This window comes from Chrysemys picta, chromosome 10 (genome assembly GCF_011386835.1).
Source record: "Chrysemys picta bellii isolate R12L10 chromosome 10, ASM1138683v2, whole genome shotgun sequence".
Taxonomy (NCBI): Eukaryota; Metazoa; Chordata; order Testudines; family Emydidae; genus Chrysemys; species Chrysemys picta.
The window spans coordinates 38,335,003-38,344,646 of record NC_088800.1 but is presented as its reverse complement, the minus strand read 5'-3'; the positions used below and the strand labels follow the sequence as shown (position 1 = coordinate 38,344,646).

General features: G+C 52.6%; 1 protein-coding gene across 2 annotated transcripts in view; it reads right to left on the bottom strand.

The window, feature by feature from the left end:
* Nucleotides 1-240: 240 nt before the first annotated feature.
* PTPN9 (protein tyrosine phosphatase non-receptor type 9) overlaps nt 241-9,644 on the bottom strand; it is a 55,607-nt gene continuing 46,203 nt past the window's right edge. For both annotated transcript variants that reach the window (XM_042842385.2, XM_005290573.4), the window contains 4 exons: nt 5,873-5,951; nt 3,610-3,760; nt 2,756-2,963; nt 241-2,033 (listed from right to left, as the gene is read on the bottom strand). In XM_042842385.2, the coding sequence (XP_042698319.1) occupies nt 1,819-2,033; nt 2,756-2,963; nt 3,610-3,760; nt 5,873-5,951 (653 nt within the window). In that variant the 3' untranslated portion in view covers nt 241-1,818. The remainder of the gene's footprint in view (nt 2,034-2,755; nt 2,964-3,609; nt 3,761-5,872; nt 5,952-9,644) is intronic.

The following is a 9,644-nucleotide window of genomic DNA, read 5'->3' as shown; positions in this document are numbered from 1 at the left end:
AGGTCTGCACTGGTTAACTCCCTGCAGGCCGGATGCTGCCCCCACTGGACTTAAGGACAGACTCCCATTGACTTCAGTGGACACTGGACCAGGCCTGGGTCCCCCTGGACAAAGCTACATTTCAGGCTGTCAGACCCACAATCCTAACCCAGTCCCCCAGTCTGTGTTCACAGACTCCCTCACTTCAACTCCCCCTTCCCATCCTCCAAGCAGCTGCATTGATGAAGCTAAACGTACGGATTGTCTGTAGGTATATTTATATGTAAATACAAAACCGTCTTGCCATGCGACAGCGCATAGAAACATTTACAATGATTTCCAGCTCTGGCTCGATCAAGTGAACGTTAAATACAAAACCAAAAAGGTTGTAAAAATAAGAATGTACACATTCAGAGAGCTTATTACAGTATAAAGTTACTGAGGTCTGCTCAGCTGCCAGCCCACCTCTCTGGGAGGGGAAGGAGGGGCGTGATGGTCAGATATCCCAGCAGCACTTGGGAGGGCTGGGGTTGCGCAGTCTGTGCGTTGAATGGCAGGCCGGGCACCGCCTGGGCAGTAAGGAAGAGTTAAGCAGCTGCTCCAGGTTTTTGGCTTCTATACCTTAAGGTGGTCTTGGCTAGGCACTCGGCAGCCGCAGCTCATCCTGATGATGTCTGCCTGGCAGAGACAGGCGGGAGGGGGACTCCCTGGAAAAGCACAGCTTCTAGCGCAGAAGTAAATTAGCCCCATCAACTGAGTTCAGACTTCCTCGGTAAAGCCCAATTACTCTGACAGCACTTCACAGCCCTCTGCCCTGCAGCACTTCGTACCTACTGCCACCCATCGCTGCCCCCTAGTGAGCAGGTGAGTCATCTCCAGCCTGGGAAGGAAGGGTCCTCTCATCACAGTGAAGGTCTGCAATTCCTCACTCAAGGGAAAAGATCAGCCCCAGGACCCCTCCTCCAAATAAAAGACAGGTAAGACAGTGTAACCCCTGCAGGCCACCCCTGGCACGGGGATGTAGCATGCGCTCTGATCTAGCTGGGCCAAGCGCAGCTTCTCCATACCACTCCGATCCAACAGGAATGTATCAGCACAACACGCGCCGTGGTCCGTACACCGCCGGGCATGTATACTAGCGAGCGTGCGTCTTCTACAGCTGCAGCAGAGGAGTGAAAAGAAAAAAACAAACAAAACAGAGCCAGTATCATCACAGCGCCATTAACAAGGCAAGGCTATAACTCGCCACTGGAGAGATCACAGCAGTGAGACAACATTACAACACTGAGCCCCAGGAGCAGCCAGACCCAGGTGCGTGTATATATGTATCTATATAATACTTACGTAGGCTAGACCTGAACAAATGGAGTATATATTATATACACACATACATACAGACAGACACACACACCTCGTGGCAGGTAAGACTGACGTATGTGCCTTTTCTAAGCCCAAGGCTAGGCTGGTACTGGAAATAGATATTTCTTTAAGTCAAGTCCTCCAGGTGGATTTCAGGTGGTCCCACAAAAACGAAATCATATTGAGGAGCAGATCCTCTTCCCTCTTATCTCTAGTTACCCTGGCAAGTGGCAGCCACAATTTGGTTTGAATAAGGCACAGTTCAACAGCAGGTGCTAATAGTTAAGACCACGAGCCGCTAGTCAGTGGCTACTAGCTGCGATTCATCAGAACCAGCTAGCCAAGGAAAGGTTGGAGCCCTACGACAAAGGAGTTTGGTTATTGAAGGCTCTGCTGAATCCGGACTGGTCGTGAGGAAGGTGGGCTGGTCGTGACTGACAGGAGAGCCAGTCCCTGCCATCGGGTTGGGTTGCGTCCCCATTAGCTCTTCTCCTGGCCTGCCCGTGTGGGAGTGGAGGGCAGCAGGCCCTCTCTCTGCACATGCTCAATGATGGCCGTGTAACAGAAATAGTACTGCTCGGGGGTCTGAATGCTGAAGGCTCTCTGCGTTCTCATCCGCATCACCGTCTGGTACACGTTCAGCGTGCCCATGTCCTGCAGCTGGGAGAGGCAGATGTCCAGCGCGCAGAAGGTACCTGAGGGATGGGACAAACAGGCAGTCCATCAAAACACTGCCTCTGCAGCAGCCCCACCCCACAGAAATGCCTGACAATCCTGCTCCCTGCTGCCACTCGTAGACTCCCAGTTACCATCCTAAGGAATCCTAAAATCTCAACTACCCTTGGGGAACTTCCTGTCCCAATGCCACAGATTAACACTGAATTCTTGCAAGGGGGAGGAATTCCATCCCTGATGGACATGTGGGGATTTAAGGCTCCAGGTGTGCGTGTCCTTGTCAACGTGCCCAAGCAGATCCCACAGAAAGGAGTTCCCGTGTGAGTCTCTCATGAAGGACCAGCCCAGTGAAGCGCAATCTACCATGTCAAAGAGCCGCTCTCGGGATCCCAGCTCTCAGACTGAAGGTACATGGCTCCCCCCAGGAAGGGACTAAGGACTACCTGAACCGGAAACAAATCGCAGCCAGGCCTCAGTGTGTAAAAAGCCCCATGGGGTGCGGAGCTGGAATTGGAAAGTACCGGGGGAGGGTGACAGTCTCCGTGGCTTCACAGTGGGTCAGGAGAGCATCCCATGGGGGAAAAAATACAGTAAGCAGAAAGAGGAGCTATTTTCCTCCGAACTACGGCGCCTCCTAGAGGTTCACTAGGAGTGACACCAGCAGGGTTTCACTCCATTCTCTCAGTCTCCTATTTACAGGGGCTCCCCCAGCAGCCTGCTCTGTGGAGTTGGAGAGAATTACCTGTCCTGCCAATGCCAGCACTGCAATGGACCACCATAGGCGGCCCTCCTGCGTGACCTTTGAAGCGAGGCCCCAGGGCACTGGCCGCCAACCTCTGCTGCTGCTTGACCGCCCCCAGGAAGTCGATCAGAGTGGCAGCTGAAGAAGGAACGCCGTAATCCGGCCAACTCAAGTACTGGAAATGGGACACCAGTCGCCTCTCTCTGTGCTGTGTGCGAAAGCCCCACCGTCAGTGCTTTTTACTTCCATTCCACTCCCCTGCTCCCGTCCCCCCAGGAGTGCCCCTTTCCTCCCCATGTACAGCGTGGGACTCCAGGCATTCCCTCTCTTCTTCCTGGAGCAGCAGCACACCAGCCACTGCAGGCCCTGCAACATGGGCCTTCCCTCACCCGCCCATCCCCTTCTGTGTCCCCGCCCCTTCCTTCTGTCACATCACCCGCATACAGCATTCCCAAGGGTCCCGTCTCCCAACCGGGGATCAACAGGCTTCCATCAATGCCAAACAACCCAGATGCAACCTCTCTCCAAGCCAGTGGAGTTCATCAGCACAGTGGGGTTCTGGGGCAGCTCCCGAGCCCAGCTGGCCCACATCACAGTGCTGCCGAGACACCATGCCCCACCCTGTGTCTCTCCCTTCCGCAAAGATGGCCGTACCCCTCTCCCCGTGCAGCTGAAATTCACTGGCATAGACCATCTCGCCTCTACAGGCAGCCGAGCGGACGGCAGCTGGGGCTCACCCACACTGCCTGCTCCTCCACAGGCACCAGTGAGGACGGCATCCTCCTTCCCCCATGGAGCCTAGTCCTCTGGCCCCTTTCTGGAGAGGTTCCTTGCAGCGAGGGGCGGGGGATTACCTCAGTGTTATAGATCTCCAGAAGGGTTTTCTTGTAATGGTTCAGGTTCTCCACCCCAAGGTTGGTGACAGTGAGGGATCCGTAGCACACCTGGAAGTCTTTCTCCAATGGCCAGTACTGGCCACACTTCCTCCTGCCTCCCTCCTCAAGCCTGTAACATACGAGGGGTGGGGAGAAGGGTAGGTTCTTCATCGCCTCCTCCCTGAAGCAGATCGGGGAGGTAGTTCCATCCCGGCGAGGCCACCTACCAACCTGCAGGGCAGCTGGGTCACAGACGTGCTGACGGGCTTGCACCTGCCCTGACCCTACACTCAGACCCTGCTTGGTAACGGGAGAGGAGGGAAATGGGGGACAGAGTCCTCCCGTGCAGGAGGGGTGAAGGATGAGGTGAGCCAAGCACCTTAGAAACAATTGCCCTGACAGCATCCCCCAAATACTGGGCGGACACATGTCAGACTGGTAAACACTGCACTGAGACAAACTTAATTCATCGTTACAGGGGCCATTTTGGGGGTGTCTGTCAATCTGATAGGTCATTTCAACATACACCGGGACTCTAAGGTTTGGGGTCACAACCATTCTTCCTTTCTTGCCTTTTCATTAAAAAAAAAAAAATTAGCTTTTCAGCCATAATGGTTGTAGAGGGAACCTTGTAAACCTGATCAAAGCGTAATTGGATGCAGTGAGCCCTGCCTGACTGGGCGGTTAACAACAGTTCAGGGGCTCTCAACAGGGGTGGTGGACACCAGCAAGCATCAGGGGTTGCAGTCATCCTGCCCTTCCAGGTACGGAAAAAATGGAGACCCACTGATGTAAGCTATTCCCCAGAATGCTAAAATCAAACTCCACACTTAAAATAATGATAATGCTTTGCACATCTTCAGTGTGTTTTACAAACATTAAGAGACTCAAAACTCCATGGAGGCTGATATTAATAGACTGATTTTACATATGGGGAAACTGAGGCAGGGAGATTAAGTCACCTGACTAAGGTCACAGAAGGAACGGGCTTCAGAAATGGGAAACAGGATCCCAAAGTACTATACAAACACTCTCTCTCTCTCTCTATATATATATATATATATACACACACACACCTACACACACATACACAGTAAATATATATATAGTGTGTGTGTATGTATATATGTAAAATTTGTATGGCACTTTGTATATACATATACACACATATGGTACATCCACACCCCTACACATTGTGATAGACCCAGGCCAGTTGGGTACAGCAGAATAGCAGAAGGCAGATATACTGGCCACTGGATTAACAGTTTTCTGTTCCCTGACTGACCAGAGCAGGGGCTGCTCCAGGCTAATGAGAACACCGGACTCCAATTAACCTGCAAAGAGTCAGGTGAGGCCATTAAGCTAATGTGACCACCTGACTCTAATTAAGGCCCAGCTGATACTATAAAAAGAGCTCACTCCAGTCAGGCAGAGTGGAAGTGCAGCTGAAGGACTGGTTAATGAAGACACCCTCAAGTTATTGATAAGGAAGCCCTAAGGTAAGAGTGAAGAAGGAGAGCTGTGGGGAAGTGGCCCAGGGAAATGTAGCAACTCTGGCAGTGAAAGGTTGGCTGCCAACAGCTGCTACCATTAGGGTCCCTGGGCCGGAACCCGGAGTAGAGGGTGGGCCTGGCTTTCCCTCCTGGGAGGGGAAGTCAAGCCCCTGTCAGGACAGGAGGCTAAACTGTTCTAAAACAAGCCCTAGGGACAACAGAGACTGTGGGAATTCTCTCATCAACCTCCTTGCTGGCTTACGATGAAAAGGGCTCAGTAGACGGTAACCCTGGCCCTAGAGAGAGAAGGGCTATGTGGAGGGTCACAGAGAACCACTGAGGCTAGCATATACCGCCTAGAAGCACAGGACCCACGGGGACAAGGTCAAAGCTCTGCCACAACATATACACATGTATAAATTATGGCCACCAACAACCAAAATGCAGCCACTTCTTGGGCAGAATGTGGCAGATGCTTTAACAGTGCACAACACCACTACAAATGTTTAGGGCAGCAAGTGAAGAAAGCAGCAAGCTATGCCATATCCTGTGCTGTATGCTGAAGTCACAGGACGTGAGACTTAAGGAAACAAAATATGGTTACCCAAACCGGACTTCAGCCTGCACCATGGCACTAACTCTCATTCTGTGAAAAGGGACATAGGATCTTGAACGTCCCCAAGTGGCCAGGACCTCTCATCCAAGAGGCTGAGTGGGTCTCTGCTCTCTGCACACACACACACACTCACCTGGTTGTCATGACAATCACCAGAACGTTTTGCTCCCACACCATGCGCCAGAAGTCACAATACGTGTTTTCCAGAGGTCCTGATGTGACAGACCACACATGAGAAAGGTCATACTTGTTGGACACATCAATTCTCATCCAGCATCTCAGTGAACGTGGGGATACACAAATTACACCTCCCGCTGGATTGCTCCAGCCAATCCCCTCTGGCCACACCCTCAGGAACAACCCAAGAAGCGAGTAGCACCTGGACCATGGGTGTATGGCAAATCAGCACCTAGCAATGACAACAGACCATCTAGGGCTGCCTCATCAAATCAGGTGGATCGCTGAGACGCTACATGGAGCTTCTAAGAGTATTAGTAAAATGCACATATGGAAGCGCCTGTTTTTCACTGCCCAGCACTGCTGTGTGATTATTAATGGTTGGGTGGTTGTTGTTAGTTCCCTTCTCCTCCCAGCCACATTACAGTTGCTGTCACTGGTACCAGAGCCAGCACACACGGCTAGAGAACGTGGCTAGAGTAGGAAGATATTTAGGAGAGACGACCCACTGTAAACACTACACCCATTCCTCCTGCAGACCAAACACGATACAGGCCAAGTGCTTAAAATGGCCAACAAATTTCTAGCTGGCTATGTCTGCACCCCATTTTTCTGGCCCCGCTTAGCTGCTGACCATGTCTCAATTGCATGTCACCAGCCCCGGGGAGGTTTGTGAAGAGCAACGCGGTGACGTGAAAAGCTTTTGGGTAGGGCTGGAGGAAAGGTTGTGAATTTGCTGTCGGCCCCAGACCCTGTGGTGGTTTTGTGTAAAAGCTGAAAAAGCTGTTAACAACAACTGAGTGTTCTGTGGTAGAACGGTGCCTCAGGGCTGGGCTGGCCCCTGTAAATGAGGCAGGTCCAGGGCCCCTGTGACAGAGCAGTACCCACAATTGGCCAATTAAGAGGGTGGGACAGCACCTGGAGGCTAGAAAAGATCAGGGAGAGACCCAGAGAGAGTCAGTCAGGAAAGGCCAGGAGACTGGAGGGGATGTCTAGGGACAACTGCGGAACACTCTCTGCAGGCACTCCTTGGGAAGAGGGAGGAATTGGCTAGGGGCTTGTCTACACTATGCAGCTTTTAGCCACAAGGCTGTCGACACAGCCTTGTCACTAAAAGTCAGCATGTGTGAACGCTCTCTATTGGTATTTTGTCAGCACTTTTGCCGACAAAATACTTCCAGCCCCACACACTGCCACTTGCAACTGCAAAACTTTTGTCTTTTGCGGGGGAGGGACTTTAAGTACCCGTGAAAGACACAAGTTTTGTCAACAAGCTGTCAGTGCAGACAAGCCCTAGACTGTAAGTTTGGGAGACGGCTGAAGAGCAGCAAGATGGGTTTGTTAGCTGGCTAGGGCCAAAGAAGGCTGAAGGCAGGAAGAGCAGCAGAGGACGTTACCTGCTGACATCTCCAGGGTCGGAGAGCTGGACCCAGAGGAACCATGAGAGGGCTTGTGGTAGTGAGGAATGCTCCCAGGAGAGAGGCTGTGGGGAAGCTGGCAACAGAGGGGTTGCACTCCAGCTGGAAGGGCTGGGTAGGCTGGCTTGCTACAAGGACAGGAGAGGGCTGCGCTGGAGACCCAGGGCATGGGGAGGGACACCAAGGCTGCGCTGGAGAGCCAGGGTGTGGCAAGAGATGCCGGGGCTGTATATTGCATGTACTGTCTGGACCATGCTGGGGAATTCTGGACTATGGTTGTGGGACTTGTTATGGGACTTTTGTAATGAATTAATCTCACCAGAGCGTTTGGATTGTTTCGAGGGACTCTGAAAGGGGAAACTGAGGCAGAGTCATCTGTCAAGCCATGGCCTGCTGCAAAACAGGGGAGCCCGGGGGGGTGGGGGAGGGCTGCTCCACAACAGACAGCATCTCTGCTGCCACATGCACACCAGGCACATTGTGCGTTCAAAGGGATTTGACGGGGGAGCTTTATGCTGCTACGCCACTATTCAGTTGGAAATATTGACGGGGATTTTGTTCGTCTTGTAGAAGTCCATGCGGTCATCTTGAAACACTTTTTTTGGGAAGCAACAGGGATGTAGGTATGAGAGAGAGAGAGCTTTGTAACTAGGCAATGGCACTGGAGTGATCTGATACATATTTTGGCAGCAAATAACTTGGGTTTTTTGTTGTTGTTTTGTTTGTTTAAAGTTTGACCACATGGCTGGACATGGACAAATCAAATACAACCAGCCAGTCTGTCCCATCCCTGCTGTGCCCTGACCAGTGGCTCAACTGCTCCCCAGAGGAGTAACGGGGGAGGTTCCTGCAAGATGATTTACCAGGACTGCTCCATTCCCTGAGACCCCCGGGCACATGAGAATTATACGAGCTCTGGCAAAAGGGGCCTTGGATCATTCCTTAAATATAGGCAGATGCTCTGCAAGCCGCAGCACAGCGAGACGAGACGGATGCTTCCACCGCATGGCAGGTCCCTGATTCGAAAGGAACCAACGTATGTGGTGCCAAGTGCCATAGAGATGGAGGCTGTGATTGTTCCTGGGAGAGGGCATCTGCCTTAGCCAGGACGCTCATTTCCAAACAGACACGCAGTACTGGGTGAGACCGTTGGCTGCCGTACGCTCATAGGGCTGAGGGGAGAGGGAAGCTATGTTTCAAGTAAGATGCCATTCCCTGCCAGCAGGGCCTATGGATACTTGGCCTGATTTTCCCATGGACTTGAATGGGTGTCAGCACCTTTGAAATATCCGCCTCAAACAGTATGTCTGTGCTGTGAGTGGGAGGCACAGCTGCAGCACGTGCAGCCATGCCCGCACTACCTTGGATGCAGCTAGCTCGCTAAAAATAGCAGTGAAGCGGCAGTGGCAGGGGCTAGCTGCCAGAGTACAATCCCGCCTTGTACCCTCGGTACCTGCTCAGGTGGCCAGCCCACACAGCTGCAGCTAACCTGCTGTTTTTAGCATTTAGCCCGGGTACATCCACATGTGTTGCATTAGTGCCTCTGGATCGCCTGTGGTCACACCCCCTCTCTACCAAACTTCTCGCTCCCCCACCCCCCCAAAATCCCTGCTCTCCCTTCTCAATGGGCATTGGCTTAGCTTCTTCCCCGGCCCTCTGGGCTTTGTGCCAGCCTGCAGGGAGGGATGTCTGGTGTTCCCAGCCAGTGCTGCTCTCCACTCTGCAGGAAGCAGTTCTGCAGCACTTTAGCTTTACACAGAACTCTCCATACATTAACTAACCCTCACAGCACCCAGCTACTAGGGAAATAAGTAGGGCCCTAGCAAATTCACAGCCATGAAAAACACGTCACAGACCGTGAAATCTGGTCTCCCCCCGTGAAATCTGATCTTTTGTGTGCTTCTACCCTACGCTATACAGATTTCACAAGGGGAGACCAGAGTTTCTCAAATTGGGGGTCCTGGCATAAAAGGGGGTGGGAGGGGGTCACAAAGTTATTTTAGGAGGGTCATGGTATTGCCACCCTTACTTCTGTGCTGCCTTCAGAACCGGGTGGCCAGAAAGCAGCAGCTGGTGTCCAGGCGCCCAGCTCTGAAGGCAGCGCCCCGCCAGCAGCAGCACAGAAGTAAGGGTGGCAATACCATACCATGCCACCCTTACTTCTGCGCTGCTGCTGGCGGCGGTGCTGCCTTCAGAGCTGAGCAGCTGGAAAGTGGCGGCTGCTGGCCGGGAGCCCAGCGCTGAGAGCAGCGCCGCCACCAGCAGCAGTGCAGAAGTAAGGGAAGCAGTATCGCAACCCTCCCTACAATC